This window comes from Pecten maximus, chromosome 3 (genome assembly GCF_902652985.1).
Source record: "Pecten maximus chromosome 3, xPecMax1.1, whole genome shotgun sequence".
NCBI classification, from domain to species: Eukaryota; Metazoa; Mollusca; class Bivalvia; order Pectinida; family Pectinidae; genus Pecten; species Pecten maximus.
In genome coordinates, this window is record NC_047017.1 from 5,499,722 (window position 1) to 5,525,025 (window position 25,304).

At 34.0% G+C, this 25,304-nt stretch overlaps 3 protein-coding genes across 4 annotated transcripts; 2 read left to right on the forward strand and 1 right to left on the reverse strand.

Annotated features, from left to right (window-relative positions):
* Positions 1 to 1,081: 1,081 nt before the first annotated feature.
* LOC117324578 (synaptojanin-2-binding protein-like) lies at positions 1,082 to 11,667 on the forward strand. Its single transcript, XM_033880498.1, has 4 exons — positions 1,082 to 1,262; positions 5,601 to 5,737; positions 6,092 to 6,205; positions 7,009 to 11,667. Exons 1-4 carry the CDS (start codon positions 1,082 to 1,084, stop codon positions 7,153 to 7,155), a joined length of 579 nt encoding a protein of 192 aa, XP_033736389.1. The 3' UTR covers positions 7,156 to 11,667.
* A 1,424-nt stretch (positions 11,668 to 13,091) lies between these two features.
* LOC117323018 (uncharacterized protein C19orf47-like) lies at positions 13,092 to 21,108 on the reverse strand. 2 transcript variants are annotated; one of them, XM_033878005.1, is made up of 9 exons: positions 21,064 to 21,108; positions 20,044 to 20,246; positions 19,470 to 19,530; positions 19,143 to 19,274; positions 18,489 to 18,674; positions 18,109 to 18,221; positions 17,276 to 17,465; positions 16,472 to 16,630; positions 13,092 to 15,932 (listed from the first exon to the last, which is right to left on the reverse strand). In XM_033878005.1, the coding sequence occupies exons 1-9, from the start codon at positions 21,074 to 21,076 to the stop codon at positions 15,793 to 15,795; spliced, it is 1,197 nt and encodes a 398-aa protein (XP_033733896.1). In that variant the 5' UTR covers positions 21,077 to 21,108; the 3' UTR covers positions 13,092 to 15,792. The 2 variants fall into 2 exon arrangements, with proteins under 2 accessions (XP_033733896.1, XP_033733895.1); XM_033878004.1 differs by having other exon boundaries at positions 16,472 to 16,633.
* Positions 21,109 to 21,191: 83 nt separating this feature from the next.
* Positions 21,192 to 24,128, forward strand: LOC117323019. The gene is made up of 4 exons (XM_033878006.1): positions 21,192 to 21,310; positions 21,732 to 21,832; positions 22,371 to 22,504; positions 23,445 to 24,128. Exons 1-4 carry the CDS (start codon positions 21,274 to 21,276, stop codon positions 23,590 to 23,592), a joined length of 420 nt encoding a protein of 139 aa, XP_033733897.1. The 5' UTR covers positions 21,192 to 21,273; the 3' UTR covers positions 23,593 to 24,128.
* The last annotated feature ends 1,176 nt before the right edge of the window (positions 24,129 to 25,304 follow it).

The following is a 25,304-nucleotide window of genomic DNA, read 5'->3' on the forward strand; positions in this document are numbered from 1 at the left end:
GTGAATAATATATTAAGTGTCTGTGACTGTATGGAAAAGGTCTTTTCAAGAAGGCGGTTCAAGATGATCACAAAAAGGTATAGTAAAGCACTTTTTTGAGCTGCAAACTCACTTATTTATTAGAACAATCTGACTGGGATAAGTACAAAGTCTATCTCAGAAATAATTAGAATTTATCTTACAACATATATCGGATGCCAATAAGTTCATAAACAACTTTGAATCCTTCGCTAAGTTGTACGAACTGTAAATCTCGACATCGAGGTGTGATTCGTCGAAAGTTTTTGACAGTGTTGGTGATATGTAATAATCTTGATACTTGAGTATACACAGTATCCAAATCATTTTGAGATAGAAATTCGAAATTTTGAGATAATAATTAAAATTCTGAGACATGCCAAAAGTTTAAGTTACTAAGTCGTTATTTACTGTAAATTTCGAGATACTAACTCGAAATTTTGAGATCTTAAAAAAAACAAAAAACAAAAAAAAACATGTTTATCATTAATACGCTTCTTTACAGCATATTGTCATGGAATAAAAATACTTATCATTGCTTAGAATAGAAAAAAATAATCTGATCAATTAGATGTTCGCCCTAATTAGATTAAACAACATCAATAAATATGTTGGTCGAGTTCCTTGTGTACGTCAGGAAGCTAAAAGATGGAGTTCCTTCAAGGCGAGCGAGTCTTAGTTCAAATAATGATTGAAAAAGTGCGACTTTTTTCAGACAGACTGATTAAGATCAATATCTACTATATCCCGGGGGAACGGGGTGAAATATTCAATAGTTCTCGCTTCATAAGGGCTGACTTCATTTAAAATCATCACCATTAAATCGATATCTCCAGTTTAATCACGATTTTTATTGAAGAACTTTCGTGTTTATTGTTGTGAATAATCTTGACCATATCTAAAGTAGCCCGGGTTAATCTAAATCTGCTGATAAGGCATTTTATATACACTGTGTATACTTTAATTGTACCGCCTGGTCAAATGTTTCGACCGTGTTTTCTTCTTCAACTTAAAAAAAAAATCCTTAAAGAATATAAAATAAAAAATCTTATGAAATGTTCATATGCCGACTTTCTGCGTCGAATTCGCAGAGGGAGCAGATAGTCAACGAGAGATAGCAAGACAAGGAGCCACGATGGCTAGTAAAGTGGTCGGAAAGCTCCGACATTTATTCGCCATTAGAAAAATTCGCTGGAGCTATCGACACAATCCTGTGGAGAATTTGATTAAAGCACGGTCAAGAAGTTAAATAAATCGTTCTTGTTTGTTTTGAAGGAAAGGATCGATGAGAATCGAGACGAAGAACGAATAAAAAGAGCTCATTGTGATTGAGAACATCAAGAGTTCAGACAATTTATAAAAAAGTGATAGCGAACTGTCAAGTGATGACAAACGTACAGTGATTTGAATGATAGCCAAAGCGTCAACGTGTTTATATACGAGAGAAGCGAGGGATACGCTAGAACCGGAAAGAGAGGAAGACGACGGAGTTCGTATCCGTCAGACTTTCAGTTCGCAAAGAATTATTTTAGAAAGGATTGATCGCCGATGATAAGTATTGGAGGAAAATCACTGAACTGTGGATGGTGAGGGAACGTCTCTGGGTGGTGGATGGTGGAGGAACATTTCTGGATGGTCGAAGAACGTCTCTGAATAGTTGATGGTGAAGGAACATCTCTGGATGGTGGATAATGGAGGACTTTCTCTGGATGGTGGATGATGGAAAAACAGCTTTGGATGATCGATGGTAGGGGAACATGTCTGGATGGTGGATTGTGGAGGGAAATATCTGGTGGTGAAAGTTGGGCGAACATTCCAGGCTGAAAAGGAGTAAAGAGTCAACGATTTTTCACGTGCGAACCGACACTCCTGGATGTAATGAAATCATCAAAGACAAGGACGATGTCGACACCAGTACAAATGGCGTGTCATACGATTGACACAAATTATCATTCTTAGAGTCTACAAGACTGTCGAAATAAGCGTGACTTTCCAATGAGACGGGTATAACTGTATAAGCAGACAGACAAGTGCAGAGAGGTACCGCATCACTGGCGGATTTAAGCCCCCGCCCCGCCCCTGCCCCTGCCCCTCCCTAAAATTGCATTTACCTGCTAAAATATACTCTGGACCCCCTGTAATTTGGCACGCCCCCCCCCCTAACTGAAAATCCTGTTTCCGCCCCTGCGCATACCTAAGATAGCACAGACTGTGGTCGTAGCATTCGCAGCAGGGAACGAGACTAGTAAGCCAAGTCAACACTCACCAGCCACAGCGCTAAGGGAAGTAACTCCAGTATGTTTGAGAAAAGATTATTATATATCATATCTTATTTAATTTCGTATATTATGAGATACAATGTAAATACATGTATATATTATATGAGATATCTTATAACATTATAATACATACATACCAGATCTCATACGATATATTTACTAAGATATTATTATTGTAAATGGCCATTGAACATTGAATAAATATCAAGACGACTGTTATGGAAGTCATATTATCAAGATAGAATCTAGGATGTAATCAGAGACATATATATCTACTATTTAGGTCTCTGATGTGAGTAAGCAGTTTTGAAATGATTTATTTTTTCGAAATATTAAAGAACTGTATTAAAGTGATTCCGGCGACAACTTCTAGCCCCTAAAAACTGTTTTCGTGGACTCTACAAATTCTCAATCCCACGAGTATGACTTGTGACCTTAGTTCACGCAAACATGTACGGCTCCTTATTGAGACTAAGAACGTAAGGCTGATTATTTATATGGGCAGGGGCGTACATACATGTTGTATGTCCCTGGTATGGGGAACCGTTTTACATTAAGCGCGACTCTTTTTCGGCATAGCCGTCTAATTTTGTTTTGGCCCCGGATATGACGCGACAGGTGGCGTTACTGGTCAAGATGAAGTATGTGATTGGTCAATGTAGCGGTCAATGCAAAATGCAGATATACAGTTAAAAACGAAACAAAGTTAAAGGGACCTCACGGTAAACCAATATTTATTTTGTATTTTTATCATATTATAGGGTATATCTTTTAAAAAATAACCTTCTGAACAATAACCATTCGAATTTGATGATGTATGTACATAAAAACATCAATTATTTATTATTAAAAGGTTGATCAACAATCTGAATATGCAAATTTTGTGACATATACGATAAACGCATGCGCACAACAAACTAAAACACATGGAAACAAAAATGGCTTCCAATGTGAATCGACTGCGGTTGAAAACGATAACAGCTTCCGCAATGAAGAGAATAATAGGAAAATGGGTCAAACACAATCCTAGAATTAAACTTGGGAAGCAGTACAATAGATTGTAACAGTTCAAACATGAAAACAGCAGTAATACGGACGCCGCTCGTATTCTGCTTGGTTGTTTGATAGTAGGTCATGACTATCTCGGTAAATATTTACACAAACTCGGTAGGTCCTAATATTAAAACAAACTCGGTAATATTAACACAAACTCGGTAATAGTTCCACAAACTCGGTAATATTTATACAGTCTGTACCAGTACATCACTACCGTCACTCTACTATATGAACAGTGTTTACACTTATTTACACATACATATGTGTGCCGTAATATATACAGAACGTGTTATTTAACATTTAAACCACTGTATAATATCGTTATCCAACTAACTCAGATGGAATATAGATATCGCCTTGTAAACTATCGTGTGTTTGTGTTGCCACGATTTCAAAATAATTTCCGCGCTAAATTTAGAGGGGGATTCCCAACTAAATCGAGTGGTCAAGCTGTATGGGCGCCGTTTTACTATTTATTCCCATTTGGTGATATCACCTATTCAATCAGTGATATCACCTATTCGAATAGGTAATATCACCAATTCATTTTTCAAATAAGTGATATCACCTATTCGAATAGGTGATATCACCCATTCAAATAGGTGATATCACTTATAAAATTCTTAAGTGATATCACCTATTCGTTTCATTAAGTGATATTCGAATTGGTGATATCACCTATTCGTTTCAATAAGTGATATCACCTATTTGAATGAGTGATATCACCTATTCGAATGGGTGATATCACTTAATGAAACGAATAGGTGATATCACTCATTCGAATAGGTGATATCACTTAGAAAAGTTCTTAAGTGATATCACCTATTCGAATAGGTGATATCACTCATTTGAATAGGTGATATCACCAAATGGGAATAAATAGTAAAACGGCGCCCCATAAAGCTGGACATAGGGATTGACTGTGAACATTGGGACAGCACAGAAACATAACTGGAAAGGAACAAAACGCGTACATTCAGTGAAAATTGCAACCGTGATGTCCCTTTTAAATTGAATGCAAGCTGAATAAGTGGATGCATCTATTCAAATGACACATTTGCAGTCTTATTATCACCAAAAATGATTCAAACTGATATAATTTTGTTATCCGTGCTGAAACTGCGCATTTATTAATTACAATGTAGTTCGTTAATCTATTTCATCAGTAGTTTTACATTATAACCACCAGCATTAAAACTATGCCGTTTATCTTTTTTAAAGATATTTCTTGTTTTAAAACTATTTTGTATTTTCCCGCGAAAGGCTAAACACTTATTTGTACTTCCGGCATTGAAGAGTTCCCTCCTCGACCTTCGATCAAATGGCATGAAACGCGAAGGACTTGGGATATCTTACCTGAATTGAAAGGGAAACAATGGATCTTCCAGTCAACGAGATAAATCTGACCAGAGGGAACAATTGGTACGCACGCAAAATATATAGACAAAGACTGTTAGATCTTTGTCCAATACTTAAAATGACACATCACGAAACACCCGGCCGGCTTTGCGATCGATCTTCTTTCAGTTTGTAATATAATAGGCTTGCAGTACAGTATCTAGTTGTTTTACTAACAAAGTGCAACCACCTGTGTCACGTTCAATACGTGTATGCAGACAAGTAGTGTTGAATCTGTTCTCAGGAACATGTTCTTTTAATTTTAATATGACGAATCGACTTTTCTGAAATTTTATCCAGATTTCATTGTTTCGGTTTGATGGGAAATCCGTTTTAGATTCCGGAATAACTCGTGTCTAATTCCGGCTCAGAATAATTTTTGAACTAGACTAGATGACACGTGTATACACAATCATTTTAATTCTGCACAAAAAATCAGTTTGATTTCAAAGCAGACTAGATATATATATATATATATAGGTATTAGTCTATCGGTTAAGGTATGATAGGCATTGTGCATAAGTCATAAATATGAAGACTCAGCAAGTGGATTTGGCGACACAAAAGCCAAAGGTGCTTTGAAGTATGTCAAGTGGCACTAATGTCATATATCATACATATAAGTAGCTATATATATAGTGTCATTCGAGACGAGCAGTTGCCAGGGTACTTTTGATAAGTTTATGGACTGCAGTACTGTATATATGATACCTAGAATCTTATTCAGTTTAATATGCTTATCTTATGGTTGATTAAAAATGGAAAGGTATTATCAATTAGAATTGTTATAATTTTGATAATCTTATTGTGTGTAAGGTATTAACCAAAATTGTGTGTTTTTCTTAACAGGTCTTGGTTTCAATATCCGTGGAGGAGTAGATGCCCCGCACATTCAAGGGGATTGTGGGATCTTTGTGACAAAGATCCGAGAAGATGGGTCTGCATTTAAAGATGGACAACTTAAAGAGGGAGATAAAGTATTAGAGGTAGTTTATTCTGACTCCATTGTCTGGTGATACTAAGACACACAAAGTGTTAGCATATTGTTTTTGGATGATACGTATATACCACAGACTTGTATATATATAATTCTGATACAAGTCTGGGCTGATACAGCAGTCCCCAGCATCAGGGATTCCATGGGTTTGGGCCTTTTTTAATCGGCATTGCAGGTTGAAGCTAGTTTTCCTGTCACTGTTTTACTACACACTAAATGCTGTATTTGTGTATAATCTGTACTTTCTGTAATTACCTAGGTGAACGGTGTAGACTGTCACTGTTTTACTCCACACTAAATGCTATATTTGTGTATATAACATGTACTTTCTCTAATTACCTAGGTGAATGGTGTAGATTTGTCCCAAGTCACACATCAGGAAGCAGTAGCGTGTTTCATTAATTCAGGAGAGGATGTAAATATGAAGGTTCAGCAGGGAGCTGAAGCTGTAATTACGGTAAGCGCTTATATTGTTTTCAAGTAGGTAAACAGAACAAACTCCAGTATCATGCTCACTTCTGTTTGACTTACATGGATATTTTATGTTGACACATTCAAAAATGAAAAATTACAACTGTGCTGATATAGTTTTGTGATATTATTGCATTGTAATATATATATATTTATTAAACAGAAATTCACAATTGTTACAAACTAGGACTTGTCACACAGAAGGGAATTGGAAAATATCATAGCTAGATTAAAGTGTATCATGATAGTCTGAACTATGTTTGCTTTTTTTGCCGTCAGGATATCAGAGTTTGTTTTGCTTGCTTGGTTTATCGCCCTGTGAACTGTCAGGGTCATTTTAAGGTGAGGTCTCCATGTAGCATATCTACCTCACTGAAAAACATGCATACCATCCAGAGCATTTAGGGTAAAGCGTCTTTCCGATGGACACAACATGACGGCACAGATTGGCCCATTTCTCAGCTTCCTGAGAAACTCAAACTGACACGAGTAGGAGCCTCAAGCCAGGCACCTCGGGTCTCCACTTGAGATCATGTGACCTGCACTCTAACCGACTGAGCTATCACTGCCCCTACCATAGTTATCAAAGAGACGATCTCACTTGTATTGGTTACAAACAATGACCCTTTAGAGAAGCATTACTCTCTTAATAAAATTAAATGGCTTTATCAAAATGCTTTAGGTGTAAGTCCAAACTGGAAGACAATTTGAAAATCATAAAAAATATATTATTATAATGATTGCAAGTGTTTGTCTGGTAATATGTCATAAACTTTATTTTTTTTACAGAAAAGACTAGAAGATTCAATGGTGAAGCAGAGTAAGACAAGTACACCAGACGATAAGGGTGGATCGTGGAAGCTTCCCATGATGCTCCTTTTTCTAGGTGTGGCTGGCGCAGGCGCCTTTTGGTATTGGAGGAAAAGGTTTCGATGATACTGTGATAACTTAAAAATGTGTTATAACTGTGGTATGTTTGTCTAAGTGATGAAACTGTACAATATTATCTTTTATGAGATATTCCCCATTTGCGGAAAGCCACAAACTTTTACAACATCATGAGTTTTCCCTCATTTTGAAGAGTTAGCTGTTAAATAGCCAATGTTATCATATAAACTTATTTTTGGGTGTTTTTTTTTTTTTGCACAAAGGGAGGTAATTTGTAGTTACCAGTAGTTGGTATCTTTAACACAGTCTGCTTTCGTTTATCAAAATCCAAACTGGAGTTGTTCTTTTATAAAAATAAGGATGGTCTTGCACCAACAGAACACTGGCTATAGTTGGGGAGACTAAACCTAGCAATAGGCAGTCATGTATGTGGAAAAACAGTTAAAATGACTGTCAAGAAACAATTGAAAAAACAATTTGTTCATTTAAAGGAAAAGGACACCATATTTCCGCAAATGGGGACTACACATATGTATATCGGGCACCTGATTATAATCTTGACACATCACAGCATGTGTGTCTTACCCAGTTATTACTCATATGTGTACAGAAGCACAAGTATACAGAATTACAATGCAGTTCAGAATTTAGTTTGTGCCTTGCTATTTTCCATATTTAAGCAATAATGTAACGGAAAGTATGTGATAACTGGTTTATAGCACAAATGGTTTTTAATGACTACTATAGGTGACTTTGTTGTCCTTTCAGAGTGATTTTTGACAGTTAATAAATGTCTACTTAAGAGACAAATCCTTTATTGACCAGGGTAAAACTATAAAGATTTTAAGTTATTGCCCTTTCAAATTTTTTATCATGAAAATTGTATTAACTATGGTATATAAACTAAATTAGTTTCAGGCTAGTAAAATGCATTTTTAACAGACTAAGAGCATTTATGGTAGATTAGAAATTTGGCTGGACAGAAAATTAACATTTGTCAGCTAATTGAATATATCATGTTATTCTGGAAATCCAGCTGTGAAATGTGCAAAATGCAATGTACAATCATACATGTACTAATAGTATGACCACGTTCTTCATTCGGACCAGTTATTTTGAGTGATTAATTCTAAAATCAGCCAAAAATCGTGTATATTCTAGTAAGAATTAGTATCTATTAAGGTAAAATTGAGATCAAAGTAGATAGATTTGATGCATGATTACATGAATTTTGTGTTTAATTGTGGGCTGATATGATTATTTTTTATTGAAAATTTGAGTCTGAATGGTAATTTGGTGTTATATCATACTGTATTATCCTAGAACAGTGTCTCTTGATCAACAAGATAATTAAGGATGCTTCATCCTCTTTTGTTATAGTTTTCGTTATTTGGAGGTGGATGATCCACATGTTGTTTCGATGAAGTGCATGCTTCCATGGTACTAACTGAAAAATCAGTTTATATGTCGATATGTGGCTATTTAAGAGTGAGAAAACCGTCCTTTTTGGAACCAAATTGTTCTATAAATATACAGTAACTCTAGAGGAAGTATTCCATCTCCAAATTTTTTTTCGTTCAAATTGATATTTTTAATAATATTATTATTAGCTTGTAATAACAGAATATCATGGATTTCAAATATACTATAGAATAAGCCTACTGTTAATACTATTGAACAGTAAGAAAAAAACAATATTTATACCTGCCTAACATATACTTCTCTGCTATTTCTGCCTTTATGTATTGCATTTGGCCGCTGATGATCACCAACATTGATCATGATTAAAATGAAATTGTCTATTATAGATATCAATACACTGATGAAATGTATTAGTTTATAAATGCATGTTGGAAATTATATTTTATAAATTATTACCCCGGTAACTAAATTTCTAAAATCTTTAATTACAAATATCTTCTCTAAAAAAAAAATTAAAAAAAATGAGCAACTCTATAATATGTGTAATAATGTATAAGATAAAAAATTATAAAAGTGGAATTTCATTTTTTGTTGGGTATACTTTGGCTTCTCGAACTACATATTTGGTCTCCATGACAATGCTATATATAAGATTATTCATGAACTAGAATGTTAACAGCATTGTGCCAGCTGTGTGCCATAATTCACAAGTACGATGTACATGATATTGATCTCACTTTTGAACTGTTCAATATTCGTAGTATAGGTACAAAATATATATCTGTATAACACTTAATATAATCATGTACATAAAGACGAGAAACAGATGGCAATCTGTTCTGGGTTTATATTAAATGCAAATTTTTAAAATTATGTTTTTCAAATTTTGTAGCTCTAGTAGGAAACTGTAGCGAAATATATACCGGCAGCTAGGTGCAGGAGTTGATATCTTATGAGGCTATGGGTTTTTCTCACTGAAACAAGTGATAAGCTTATGTTGTAGCTTTAACATCACATTATAGGTATTTCAAACTTACAATGGATTGGGGTTTGTAGTCTTCCTTGTAGATATTTCAAACTTCCAATGGATTGGGATTGCATGGTCTGAGGAATTACTTTAACACTGTGAAAGAGATATGATTCTAAAGGATTTGATGTCTGTAACTTGTAATGTTCAATTCTTTTTGATATATCAACAAAATCTACATGTACTTAAGTTCTATTTGGATGTAGTTTAATGTGTAGACATTTAAAATGGTGCAAAAGGAAGCCATTTAACAGATGATGCTATGCCTGTTTCAACGTTTTAAAGATTTGTAATAATTCATTGCTTCAGGAGGCTTAGAATCTAATGATAGATGTGGATCGACAATCTTGTTCTCTGTTTGAAAGCTTAAGCAGAATTTCAGCAAGGTATACAAGTCTTAGCCTAAATTATACTGGGAACACAAATTGTAAAATTTCATTTACTGGATGATTTTTTTTTTCATTTCTTGAAGATAGAAATGTAAGAAAGTTTTTAGTTGAAATTATGCTTCAATACAATAGTGAGTATTCAAATTGTACTTAAAATTACGGTGTCAAAATTTCCATTTCATATTGCATGATTTAACGACCATTAATTAAACATGTGTAGGTACCGAAAATTAGTTAATAGTGATTTGGAATCCTGTTTGTATAATCTTTACCCAACTTGTAACAGCTTTGTATTAATTTCAGATTCTTTTAGCTTAAAAAATGATTTATGTATTTGATCATTGCCAACCTTATTTGTTATGATGCATGGATAATATGTTTGTGCGAACAGGGGCTTGACACATTAACAATCATAGTCTAGATATGTGAAATACTGGTATGTAATAATTCACATACTGTACTAGAGTTGAGAATTTATGCCAAGTCCCTGTGTATTATGTCTGGATGTTTTTAACCATAAGAACTTGACAAGTATGACTTGTTTCTATGTTCTATTTTTTTTTTATGATTTGTTTTTTCATATTCAGTTTGCATAAGCACTGCTCTGGGGCTAAGCTAGTAGTCTACATGAATGTGATTTTTGTTTTCTCAGTCACAATTTTATCATTCCATTTATACTTTATATTATGTATCCCACACCTTAGTTACTGTAGAATTCCTTTACTCAGAAATTGGAAATTGTCTGTTTCTGTTCAGAATATTTCATTACGAACTTTGGTACCTTATGAGTCTAACTTGTGGATGTCAATTGAAATTGTCAGTTTCAGAAAAAGTTTCAATGTTTTGTTCTAAAGTAGCTTACAAGGTCTTTGATTATGTTTAAAGTTAGGAATGTTCCTCTGTATATGTATGATATATAAAAAAACCTTACAACTTCTGCCTAATTCTCCTTCCTAGAATTTAAATCCAAGCTTCACACTGTCCATTTGTGCGAAGGAAGTATCCTTCTTGATAACTCATCTTAGAAATTTTGTGATTTAAAACAAAAACAAACAAAGAGGGAAGGAATTCTTCTTTAAGAATACCATTTTAGGGGGAAAATATCCAAAAGTGTCAATGTTGATGATGGAATGTTGATGTTTTATGTATCAAGCTGGTATATTATTGTACTGTATAATATGGAGTGATTTGTTATTTTCGTAAAGTATGCACAAAAAGATACCATATAAATCGCACTGTTGTTTATAATTTTAAGAATGTTCTTTCGGGAAATGTACATCTGTGTATACTTGTACTTCACATGCAAGTTGCTTTACTGAGTTAACATTTGAACTAGTGAAAGAAAATAACCAGTATTTAAAAGAATTATTTGCTAAATTAACGTGTGTTCATCTTTGAATTAATTAACAAGACTGTAAATATGGAGGAAAGTTTGTTTGATGGAAAGTTTTGATTAGGACTAAAGATTTTGACAAATAGATGTGTTGCATAGATGACGAGATATTGCTACATTTAATTTGTTTTTAGTATGAACTCGAAATATCTTGAATTTATGAATGTTATGCATAAATGTAAAATGAATGACATTTTGTGGTGATGAATGTTTTTATCTTCTGTTGGTCTTTGATGTTTTTGTAGTCTGTTTTTTTTGTATAGGATATCCTGAACACAATTCTGTTTTAATATAAATATGTGTTTAATAAATCTTTCCTGTTATCTTTATGTGGAGTTCAACCTTATTATTCCTAGACTGGGTGATTTACTTAAAGTTCCAAATACATGTAATATAACGAAAATAAGATCCAACATCCAGTATAGGTAGTTCTATATTATGGTAGTCTCCCTAGGATGGATTCAAGATACAGTCGAATCTGTCCAAACGACCATCTCTATTTAGCGACCCTCTGTTCTAAGCGACCATTTCAATTCCTCAAGAACGTTTTCGCTATATATTTTAACTCTATTAAGCGACCCTCTCTTTACGCGACCAGCGACCACAATTTTTCGTTCCCGTGATAAAAATAACTCTCCAATAAGCGACTTAGATTATTACATGAGTCCGGGCCATAAAACTTAGTACAGAAGACCAGACAACATCCTTAGGTAGATCTTCAACAGGTTTAATGGGCATACAAGGTATGCTGTTCTCTGAACAACGGAACAGTTAAAAATACAGGACATATTTAGTACCTCTGTCTAGCAGCTACACATGTTGTTTACAGCTTGGTCTCCTGTCCTCATTAAATTTAATATGAAAACTATTTTTTTTGTCAAAATCACAACAGAAACCTGTCGCTTTATGATGTGATCTAGCTGATCAACTCGCTGACCTACAAAATCATGATTACTTTTATAATATTTTGTTTGTTTGAAAGCTCTGTTATACACTTTATTATTTAAATATCGGCATCAATATGGAGCTTGAATTAACCTGGTATTCTCTTTTGAGATGCATGTATTATATTGCACGAAATTCCATCACATTTCAAGATTCTCTTCCAGAATTTCCTTTCCATTTTAGCGGAGCCTCATTAAAATGAAAATGGATGAAGACTCTAAATTTCTCAATGGAATGTTGCATAATATTAGACACTATGACAATTTTCTGTGGGTTATTACTTATTAACTGTTTTATAGACATATATACTACATGTACAGTATGTTTTTAGTCAACATTACCAGTGAAAGTATCGGATACCTCTCGTGTCTTGCTTGTCTAACGACATAAGTTTTATACATATGTACATAACGCCAAAGTTTGTCAGAGTTCTATAGCTAGTGGCTTCATTCCTTGAGGAATTTTTATCAAACTTCACAAAATTATATAATGATGAAGGACCATCAAACCTTTGAAAAAATTTGAATTTCATGGATTTTGGATCAAAGGTCATTGTTACTGCTTTTTTATGTCTACTATCTACGAAAAAATTCTTAATATAATTCTGTACTTTATTCTGCTTTCACTTTCAATTGAGAACTCACAGTTAAGTTACTGCTGTATATAGCATTTAGTTCACCCACAGGAAAATAAATTGTCATCAGCACTTCGACATCATAAAAAGGAAGCTAATATATTAATGTAAGAACGTCTGTACTATAAATACATATTGTATATGCTTCAAAAAGCAATTAAAACATAACAAGTGTTATTGAAAAAGATATTTATTTAGAGATTTGAAACCACTTTTTCGACATCTAAGGTAAAACGTCACATCATACCCAGATGAGCAGTCAATGACAAGGGAGATAAACAATCAACATCTAAACATCAAATCGTACCCAGACGAGCAGTCAATGACAAGGGAGGTAACAAAATAATGCAAATTTCTATCGTTCACAAAATCTCCACTAGTCGCAGAAGACTAGAAATTCATTAACTATTGCAGAGAATAAAATGCCAAAATGAACAAAACTGAAAATGATAACCAAAATTCAGTCTTTAAAGCACATACTCATATAAAGGGTTGACTCAATTACAAACAAAATATATTTTAAATGATGTTTTCATTCCATGTTGCCTGAATAAAGGGCAGTGTAGACTCATGGTACCCGGTACTTGTTTTAATATCATGCTAAAGAGAAAGATAGCATAAACCAATACATTTGGAACAGAAAATGGGATAAAATACCTGCAATCACATTCACACACTGAACCATAATGAACCATATAACCAAACAAAAGGTTTAGTTGAAAGGAAGTAAAATGTGCAGTTTGATTACTTTCAAGTTATTTGATGATATATATTGTAAAATAATTTGTCATGTAGGGAAATTGTTTAATTTTGATAATTGTACAGTGATATAGGTCCCAGCCATCATTTGTAAGTTGAAACTCTATACAGGTGTACAATATTATGAACCAACTTATTTTCGCGTGCAATTTAATTTTTTTCATATTGTTTCAATCCTACCTGACGACAACCAAAACCCTGGTTCTTGGACTCCAAAGAATCCTCTCTTTCTCTAATAGTTTATATAAGGGTTGGTCAACAACTCCAAATCTTAATAGGAAGGAGTAATAGAAAAATAGCCTACCTATGCTTGACCTTGAACTTACAACCTCTAGTTCTCAGAGAGTCTTTAAGTTGATAATAACTGGATATCTTACGACTAGGCTAAACGAAATTAGCTAATAAGGTGAAATTTTGTTTTCAACTCTGTATTAGTAGAATCTTATATCAGTGTTGATGTAATATGGAATTTATTACTTTAATAATTTGATATGTTTGAAGTAATATTTACTATACAACTCAAATTAATGATGAATTTTTGCAAATTCTCAAATCTATTTCCCTATATACAGGGTAATTTCAACTCATTTTTCCCTTGCAAGGAAATCCTGTGATAATGTAAAGAGATCAAAAAGACGTCATTTATTTGACGTCACAAGAGTTCTAACATATGTGTCTTACAATATCGATGACATGACAGACAATTGAAAGAAATCTATCCCTTGACCCTGATGATGACAGGTGACCTTACTCTATATTAAATTAATAATATATATGCCTGATATGGAACATTTATTCTTGTAAATGAACACAAAACAATTTTAACCATATTTTGCAATAAAGAGTGGATTGTAGAGTTTCCAAACATTACTTGAGGAGTTTACAAGCCTCCACCATTTTTCAGAGCATAAGTAAAGTGGAAACAACTCAGGACTGGTGTCCATCTTGGAAACCAAATTTTCTTTGTGCATCATGTGATAGATTTAAACAAAAGTTTCAATATTATACACAAAATTTAAAATAACTACAAACACTGCATAATCTCCAGTGAAAATGTAACAATCCTGTATCAACACAATCCGAACAACTGAAATACACTTTACAATATTCTAAAATAGCCCTATTAGAGCAAATAAAATATACAAATTAAAATACTGACATTATTTCAGTAGTAACCACTAACCAGTTATGTTTGTCAATATTGTATATAAACCTCAAATGAGTTCAAAAGTTGTCATTCAGTTCTGGTCTTCACAAAAACTTGACATGTCCAGTGAGATCTGATTTGGTCTCGTAAAAAGACAAAGAAGGTGAAAACACAAAAGTTGTATAAGTTGAATCAATTTCACATGAACTGTTTGTGTAGTCATATCTGTTACTAATTATAACTATGAGCATCCATTGCAGCATGTAACGAATGAAATCTCAAAAATAAATGCCACTCCATCAAATGTATGTTTAACATATAATTAAACCTTCTCCATACTATTATACCTATCTATATAATAAATGTACTAAATGACCTTTATTCTATTACAATAACCTAAATGACCTTGATCTTTACATAATATGTATGTACCAAATGACCTCTATTTTCATACAATATACTGAATTATCTTTCCCTTCATACAATATACCAAATGACCTGTATTTTCTTTGCATCTTTGAATTATGACTTGACAAAATAAACAGCACCATATTATAATGCATTTTTTTTTGAAAAGTTGAATGGAATTGCACAGCAGCATAAATGTAAGAATGACCATCTCAATCTTGATCACAAAAGGGAAAGTATCAGATTTGTGATTGGCAAGATTTTTACACCAATCAAATGGAAACTGAAAACAGCAAGTCCCCGACAAATTTCATGAGCAGAATCTTTACCCTGTTAATGTTTAAGTGACCTTGACTTTGTCAGCTTAACACAGGCCAATGTAAATCAATTAAATATCCTGCTTTTTACCGGATCATCTGTGTCTCACTTTCAAAGTAAAGAGCACAAAAACCCTACCTACACTCCTAAACCAGGTTAAAGGTCACAAGGTCACTCTCTATACCACTATGTCTTGTCAAGCAATTTAACACCTGTAATAACGATCCACAGGTGTTAAGATCGTCACGTGTTTGCCTTCTTTCCTAGTCGACTGAACACACCAGAGCCTTTCTTGTCTCCTCCTGTGACCTTGCGTGGGGTGACCTTGGGAGCAGGCTTTGTACTTGAGGTGACCTTCTGTGCACCGAGACGTTTCTGAATACCTGCAATACAGAGAAAAATACTTATATAAATTACTGTCAAATCAGAAAAAGTCTGTAATTTGTGTGTCTCCAAACCTGAGCTTAACCAATGTAACAATGATATTGATTAATTACTGACATGCAAATACTCCAAATACACAAATAACTTGCCTCCTGTAAGGGCCTTCCATGCTGTATTTTAGAAAGTTTATTACTGGTTCTATTCCATAGTAATGATGATTCTGTTCATCTCAACTTTTTAAAACGCCATGAAACATCAGAACACCATGGCTAGTCAAGTTAAATACATCTCCTATGGGAGGACTCCAAAAATTACCAGAGTGAGAAATGCATGATGGGCAAAGGAGAAATTAAGTCCTATTGAATAGAACTGTTTTAGTAATTCACTTCTGTTGGCAGTTCATGCTGTCAATGCCAAGTTACATAAGTAAATGTTGTTTTATAAGTAAACGTTGTTTTATAAGTAAATGTTGTTTTATAAGTAAATGTTGTTTTATAAGTAAATGTTGTTATATAAGTTTTTACAGTGTGTTACTGACCTGATTTCTTCCTGACTGGACCGTCCCCTTCGTCTGATGTAGTACTGGACACAGCGCAAGTTCCGCCCACTTTCTTGCCTAACCGGTCCTGAAGACTCCTTACAGCAAGTCCACCGAAGATCCCCTCAGACTTGGGCGATTTAACAGCATCAGCAGCCACTGCTTGAGAAGAAAAACAGCAAATGTACTCTAAAGAGAGAGTGTACATCCTATGTTATATTTATATTGTTGTGAAAAATGACCTTATGTATAACACAAGATATGTTATACCGACAATGTACAATACAAGATATGTTATACCTACAATGGCTTGTGCAGCCTATGTTCAGCTGCACTGCACGCAAATATTTATATTCAAGCTTGCATAATTGACTTAGTGTAGACTACAGGATTGTTGTCATTTACGGCCGAACATCCAACATTAGGACAAGCTGACATATACACCTTGCTTTAAGAAGCCAGCTCATGATGTATAATCACTACATTATTACTGAATATCTACAGTCCAAGCTTCCTGTTCCGTTCCAAATTTCAATATTATGCCGAACACTATCTTTATGAAACCATCAGAAAAACATATTAACTTCAAAATTAAAACAAGAAATTACAGGTAATGAATAAAACAATGTTTTAATCATACTCTATCCATCAATTTCCTTTTTCTGTTGAAACAACAATATCTGCTGTATCTCTTTGATTATAATTTTACGTTGATATTTACACTTTACCAGTACATTTGTTTTATTTTCAAATTATCTTTCATGGTACATGTATACCACACATGGACCTTTCTGAAGTTTATACCTTTTTTCTTCACTGAGGCAGTAGTTGTTGTGAGGACCAGTTTATTACGTTTAACCGGAGAGGGAGTGGACTTTAGGACTCCTGCATATCCTAATGCTTCTCCTTCCTCCTCATCTTCGTCATCCATGGATGTTGACTGAGCTGCTCGCTTCACCGCCTTCTTCCCTCCAAGTCGACTGAACACTGAAGACTGTGACAATAAAATAAATATAAACATAGAAAAGTTTCGTTATTAACTTTGGAAATTCCTTCAAATCTCCATCGAGAACAAAACTAGAATTGCAAATAGGGAGCATGATAGTCAAAAGGGCAGAACTACGGAAGAGTTAAGAACAGCCGATCAAACGCTATCGCGATAGTATCACCTTAGCGTAAAAAATTGAACTCCTGTCAGAACACATTTAATAGGTTTTGTGCAACTTAAAAAGAGAAATACATGTATAGAAAAAAAAAATTTCACCATGATGCATACATAATATTAACGGACCAAGAGTATTAGGGGAGAAGTAGTGAAGTACATGTATATCATATTACATCTTATTGTAGAGAAATAAAAAAAATATTACACATGTCATTCAATTTTGAAAATACAAAGAAACAATAGGACCACAGGGCCTGTATCACTCAAAATGGACAAACAGCAATTTCATAAAGAAAAGGTTTAATGATGCTCTGCTATGGGGTAAGATCAACGTCCATTTTGACCAGGAGAGCTTAAAATAAGCAGGGCTTACAATGGATGCATGAAATACAGGTCAACACACCTTTAAACAGCATTAATGATACATGTTTGTTATTGATTTGGAATCAGTTTGGTCTACAAATTAACTAACCTCAGTATTGGAGGACTTGATGATCATCCCTCCGTGTTCAGTGAGAGTGGTTGATCTGCCTTTATTGTCTGCTCCTAGTCTATTAAACACTGAACTTTCCTTGGCAACGGATCCTGTTTATAACAATCACAAAATAACATGTATGTATCAACTTTATCATCTGTAATCAAAACCAGATGGTAGCTCCAATTTACAAAATTATAAATTTCGCTTTAAAACAGGCCATAGAAAACAAATCCATATTTTTATTATCTTTAATCAGATCTAGAAATCACTCTTAAAGGTACAATTTTCAACAAATTAACTATATTTTGTTTTGTGTAACAGACATACATACAACAAAAAGTTTAAAGTCAGATAATCATTAACAAAGAACTGACCTGTAGATTTTGCTTTTAGTATTTTTTGTGTCTTTGCAGTAGTCCCAGCAGGCATTGTAATTTTGTACTTTCCTTCGTGCTCCGGAAATACTCGTCGAGATTTCGGAACAGGCACAACTTCATCAAGTTTCTTAGGGTTAATCTTGATTTTATTGATTTTACTCGAGGATGGAACTGGAGAAGATCCTATGTAGAAAATCAAAATATATTTAAACTTAAATCATTTTCAATTACAATATCAGATTCATTTTATAGGTTTTAAAATATTTGACCCATCCAGTAAAGATTATGTTTCAATAATCATATTTGTTTGTGAATTTATGAACAGAATATTACATCCCCATTCCCTTTATTTTGCAAACTGACTTTATATCTAACAAGGTTCAACAATATATTAATTTGAGCCGAATGTGATGGCAAGTCTGGTTTTACTTTCATGAAATATCTTAATGTTATATTTTATCTCAACTAAATATCTTCCCAATTCAATCTTAAGCTAAAATTAAGTTATTCTTAAGCTAAAATTAAGTTATGTTTGTTAGTCTTGATGTAGAGTCAGGTGTTTCTTATGAACAGATGATAAGTTAGAACATGGAACGGAATATGAGTAAAAACTAGCCGGCTCTAAATTTTGATTGCACTAGAAAGACCTACTGGCTGAGCCTGGAGGAGTTCCCAGTCTTGCTGATAACTCCCTGGAGATCTTCGGTACATGTACCACAGGAAGATTCATTGGAACTGCATCTGGGTCTTTACCGAGGTAATGATCCACAATCCGACTGGCAGCTGTACAAAGTTACCACAAACATACAAATGAATCAGACTGTAAAACATTGATTGAATGATCCTTGCAGATATAATTTGTTATTTCAAGTTCAAAACTTCCACATTGGAAATGAAATTATCCCATAAATAAATAATGAGCAATTTCGGGAGAAATTCTAATATGTAACTGGTGAAAATATAAAATTATATTTCTACCTGTTGATCTTCTCGGGGTTGGTGAAGGCTGTGAAGCTCTTAAAGTTTTTTCTCTTGCCTCCTATAAAATACAAAAAATATTATTTGTAAAAGTATCATAGCACATCAATCATGAAACCACTTATATTAAGTTATATCAATCATTAGTTGGCTCAGGAAGATAGAAATGTGTATCTGTCTTCATATAGGAGGAAATTGCAGTACCTAACAAATATTCACAGGGATTTAGCAAACTATCTACCTGTATGTGTATCTCAACCTTACAATTCAGTCTAATTTTCACCTGTATGTGTAGTTTTTATCTGTACTTTTGAAGTTGAACTCTATATATCTCTCTGGTGACTTTGATATACTTTTCTGTTTTAACTTTTAAATTATGTACAACATAGACTTCACTCTCTATTTAATTTTTACCTGTATGTGTAGTTTTTGAAATAATTTGTTTAGCATATCTCTAAAACTTTACTTGCATGATGAATCTATCACACTGATATACATGTAAATGTCTGCATAGTTTTGACCACGGTTATCATACGTTACTTTTCACAGTTTTTCAATCTGTGTTTATTTTTACCTGTATATGTACTGTCTTGGCATGTTTGAGGATGTTGATGACATCACCCAGAATTGTGATTCCCATGCAGTTAAGGTAATCCTTTGTCAGGTCCTGGAGCATGTCACTCTGGATCCTATTGTCTGTAAACGTAACGGCATAGTTTGCAGCGTCCCCAGCAGGTATACTAGCATCCTTGAAGAATTTCAGCCAGTATGAGGTCTCTGTTCATAAAAAAAAAAATCTTAATAATCAATTGAATTTGCACGGCTATAGTTCAAACATTAAACAGGTATATAGTCAATGCATATTTGTACTGAAGTTTTAAGTTGCTGTATGGTGATAGGTTGACATAAGTGTCTGTGACACTTGTTCCTATTTCCATTATGGTCTTCTTTATTGTATGTATATTGAATATGCTTGAAATGAAAAATAAAAGCAAGTTTAAACTAACGCATATTGGATAAGAAATATAAAAAAATTCGGATTTTTATATCTTTCATAAATTTTTGGTTATTCTGGTCTTTGGTCGCCCATATTAATGATGTTTACACATACCCCATGAGTTTTTTCCTAGCTGCAGTACTATGTAGCTAAATATACATGTATGTATACAATAAATATACAGACTACTGTATGCCTGGATTCTGTACATGTATTCCTTCAAAATTGGTCATATCATGTACCAGCTTGCCTCCCTTGTCTACTAATGTTCACAAAATGTACAGTAAACATTTTCCACAATTTTGACGGTATAGCTATTTGATAAATGTAACCACCAGAACAACTTAAAAAAATACCAAATAGAAAACACATTTTGGGATTGACATTAAAATCTATTGATTTTCGTGATGTGGCTTGCATTTTGACGAGAAAACATAGTGAGATTATCTTGCTGTTTCTGATTTTAGTGTCTGTTTGAACAAACTGTTTGCAGGATGAAAGTTAGATTATGAAAACGTACATAACATTTCATTATTTTCAGTAGCATTTATCAGAAACAACTCTTAAAGTTATCTTCAAAATATATGGTCAAATTACCTGGGAAAGCCATCGTAAACCGCTATTCCAATGTTAAAACCCGAGAGGTACCGGACATAAAAGGTAAGGTCGGGAAAACGTTTAATGTTTTCTCTACCATGATATTAAAGATTTTCCAAATGTATGATCGGGGTATCGCTAACGCTTCCCTTCAACGGAAAAGTAAACAAAGTTTCAGCAACTAACTTTCCGCGGTGTTTTTAACCGGTTATGAATCCTGTTCCAACGTGGGACCAACTCATAACAGGTATATTGTTGCTAACGATGTTAAAAATATATCGTGTTTGATTTTAGATGAAACAGAGAACGTTAATTAACGACGATGACATGTACATACCACAATGAGTCAAATGAACAAGTCAGCTGTCTGTTGTTCAGTTTCAACATGCACATCTCCTGAATTATTGCCACCCTGCGAATTATAAAATGGACAAATTTCTAATATAATTGATTTCAACAAACCAAACAGCAGGCTGAATGTTATAATGAAAATGTTTACCCCTTTTTATGGCAAGTATACAATGTATCTAAGCTTGGAAAGAAACATTTATTTAAAGTTTTTAACACATTGCTCTCAACCACATTTTGATGAAAAAATCAGATTGTTTGATGAAGGTTGTATACACTTTAAATTCAGTCATATCTCTTTCATTCTCTGACTTTTCCAGCTCAACTGTTAAGATACAATTTGGTGAGTGGTGTTCTTCTCTTGACCAGGCATGGTCAGCCTGCATACACTTATGGAGAACTGGACATCAACCCAACTGTGGTAAATTTATATATATTTGCAGTTACTTTTGCTTGATGTCACCCTGCTAAATTTTGTTTAATTAGTACTGACTTGGGGTTAAATTTAGCTTATTTGGTATTTTGTCAGGTACATGTAGAAAGAGGGCCAGTGCAGGGTTCAATCCCAATTTTAGGGGACCATGATGAAAAAAAATGTTGCACTGAGTAGTGATAAAGCATGCATGATATTTCACAGCTTAGGAGCCCTTATACAATACATTATGTCGATGTTCATGTTCAAACTTTATGTATTTTTTTTATATATATATATAACCTGTCCAACGTGACCCCTTTATGACACTCTGTCTTATCTATAATCATTGTTTAGATTTTGTCATCAATCATCAAGGTTCAAGATCAAAAGTCACGCTTAACCACTTTAAAAATAAAACCTCTGGACCAATTAATGCTATATTGATGAGGGAATCAGGGTATATCTATGTGATCATGAGCACACTTTTCTTTTATTGTTGATATTTTTTCTATGAAATTAAATTAATTCAAGCTTTGTGTTGTAGGAGGAATCAAAACATTTCATCCAGGCATTCAGACTGAGCCAGTCACAACAGACACCTCAGAATGACACATTCATTGTTCAGTTTAAAAATGGACAGAAAGTAAACTTTACAGTTTACAAAAGATCTTTCTGCAGGTAATACATGTACTACTACTACTACTACCACCACCACCACCACTAAATTATATTTATATTTATTAATTGTCATTCCTTATAAGAGTCATTATCATTAACACACAAAAAACACACACACAAAAAAAAAAGATTTAAACTTACATATAGTTTTATGTTAAATTCAAAATGTATCAATATTTTTTCCTGAACATTTAATAGCGATGAAAGTATTTCCATTATCCAGTAACTTCACGTAAAAAAAAAGCCCTTTAAGATTAATTTCAGAAAAAGGCAATACTTATGCTGATTTGACATTCAGTTTGAAATGGTGTTGTGTCTTCTTTATGCATTGTTATAATTAGAATCAATATTAAGATCTGTACATGTTTGTTCATCTTGTTTGTCTTGTGTCTGTCAATTATTAGTTTGTTCATCTTGTTTGTCTTGTGTCTGTCAATCATCAATCACATTAGTTTTGTGTCTCTCTGCACATTATCTTTGTCTTATGTCTATCACCTGTCATGTGTCTGTCTACTTGTCATCTTGGTCTTGTGTCTGTCTGTCCATCATCTTTGTCTTATGTCTGTCTGCCCATCATCTTCGTCTTGTGTCTGTTTGTCCATCATCTTTATCTTGTGTCTGCCTGCCATCATCTTGTGTCTGTCTTCTCATCATATTTTTCTTGCGTCTGTCTGTCCATCACCTTTGTTTTGTGTCTGTCTATTCATCACATTTGTCTTGTGTCTTTCTGTCCATCATCTTTGTCTTGTGTCTTTCTGTCCATCATATTTGTCTTATGTCTATCTGTCCATCACCTTTGTTTTGTGACTACTCATCATCTTTGTCTTGTGTCTGTCTTTCCATCATCTTTGTCTTGTATCTGTCTTCTCATTATGTGATGGAAAAATATCTGTTCATGTGTATTTATGTCATGTGTTACCCAGTCTTTGTCTATTTTCAGTATCTACGCCACATCTAACGGGAACAGGGATGGTCTGATCATCTGCAATCTACCCCACGGTGTTATGTTGTGTACCTACCATCTCCCCGTCCAGTCAGGGCAGGTTATCACCCTGGTGGAACGTTTCTGTGACGTACTCAGGGCGTGAGGACCAGCGTATATAACACAGGTCATACATATTAAAGAAGAGTAGCAAGTCTGGTGACATGCTCAGGGTGTCAGGACACAGTATATGTACCTGTCATACATATATTGAAGGAGTGTGATGACATATGCTACGGGTGTTAGGACTACTGCTGTCAGCACCTGTCATTCATATTGAAGGAGAGTGGGGTGCAGGCCAAATACTAGTATCTGATGACCACTGATCATGATCACAACAGAAGGCTCAGGTAGGCAAGACAAGGCCTGCTGGTTGTTGAATGATAGACAACCAATATACACGGATAGTCACATGCTAAGACTTTAAGGACAATAAAAAACTGAAACACACAAGGATGTTTAGATGAAGATCGAATGCTGGAAGGAAAAAGGAAATGGTTGTCTGTTGAGTTATATAATAAAGGAAGCATTCTTAGTACTGAGGCTCACTAATTAAAGCAACTGTTAAATTTATTGGATGATTTTGTCTCTTTGGGATTGTTCAAGTTATAATGTTTGCAATAAAATTATCATTATATTGTGTATATATTTTTTATATTTTTTATTATATTTTTTAAATATTATTTCTTTAAACAATAAACATCAATGCCAGAAAAAAAGCTAGTTGAGGCACATCAGTTCTAAAGACATGAACAGTGTATACAATAATGACATGTAGACAAAAAGCCTTTGACAGTCTTTACCACAATAAAGATGCCTTTACCACAAAAGAGTTTCATTTGTTTACAGTATTTATTTATCTTATCATGTACTGCTGATTGTATAGGTTAATAATCGCAGTCTCTCAGACTTTCCAATAATTAATTACATTATAGGATAACCTTGGATAATTAATCACGTGTAAGGGAGATAACTAACGCTGATCACAGGTATACTGTATAAGGGAGATAACACTGACATGTACACTTCATAAGGGAGATAACTAGCGTTGATCACAAATTTACTAAGAAAGGGAGATAACTAACACTGATCACAGGTATACTGTGTAAGGGAGATAAAACTGATCACAGGTATACTGTATAAGGGAGATAAAACTGATCACAGGTATACTGTATAAGGGAGATAACACTGATCACAGGTATACTGTATAAGGGAGATAACACTGATCACAGGTATACTGTATAAGGGAGATAACACTGATCACAGGTATACTATATAAGGGAGATAACACTGATCACAGGTATACTGTATAAGGGAGATAACACTGATCACAGGTATACTGTATAAGGGAGATAACACTGATAACAGGTATACTATATAAGGGAGATAACACTGATCACAGGTATACTGTGTAACGTAGTTAAGCAACACCAATCACTTGTATACTATGAAAGGGAGATAACTAACATTGATCACATATGTTTTGTGTAAGGGAGATAACTCACTGACAACAGATATTTTGTAAGGGAAATACCTAACACTTATCACAGGTGTACTACTTCAGGGAGATAACTGACATTGATCACAGGTCCCCTGTGTAAGGGAGATTACTAACGCTGATCACAGGTATACTGTATAAGGGAGATAACTAATGTTGATCACAAATTTACTAAGTAAGGGAGATAACACTGATCACAGGTATACTGTATAAGGGAGATAACTAACGTTGATCACAAATTTACTAAGTAAGGGAGATAACTAACACTGATCACAGGTATACTGTGTAAGGGAGATAACCCTGATCACAGGTATACTGTA

What these genes read in the sequence shown, in the direction of transcription:
- LOC117324578 (XM_033880498.1), top strand. Translation starts at nt 1,082, where the DNA reads ATGCCGACTTTCTGCGTCGAATTCGCAGAGGGAGCAGATAGTCAACGA. An exon ending in GATTAAAGCACGGTCAAGAA is followed by an intron (nt 1,263 to 5,600) that starts GTTAAATAAATC and finishes TTTTCTTAACAG; the next exon opens with GTCTTGGTTTCAATATCCGT. An exon ending in AGGGAGATAAAGTATTAGAG is followed by an intron (nt 5,738 to 6,091) that starts GTAGTTTATTCT and finishes CTAATTACCTAG; the next exon opens with GTGAATGGTGTAGATTTGTC.
- LOC117323018 (XM_033878004.1), bottom strand. An exon ending in AACCCCGAGAAGATCAACAG is followed by an intron (nt 19,275 to 19,469) that starts GTAGAAATATAA and finishes AACTTTGTACAG; the next exon opens with CTGCCAGTCGGATTGTGGAT. An exon ending in ACTAAAAGCAAAATCTACAG is followed by an intron (nt 18,222 to 18,488) that starts GTCAGTTCTTTG and finishes TGTTATAAACAG; the next exon opens with GATCCGTTGCCAAGGAAAGT.
- LOC117323019 (XM_033878006.1), top strand. Translation starts at nt 21,274, where the DNA reads ATGAATCCTGTTCCAACGTGGGACCAACTCATAACAG. An exon ending in GTGGGACCAACTCATAACAG is followed by an intron (nt 21,311 to 21,731) that starts GTATATTGTTGC and finishes TGACTTTTCCAG; the next exon opens with CTCAACTGTTAAGATACAAT. An exon ending in TACAAAAGATCTTTCTGCAG is followed by an intron (nt 22,505 to 23,444) that starts GTAATACATGTA and finishes GTCTATTTTCAG; the next exon opens with TATCTACGCCACATCTAACG.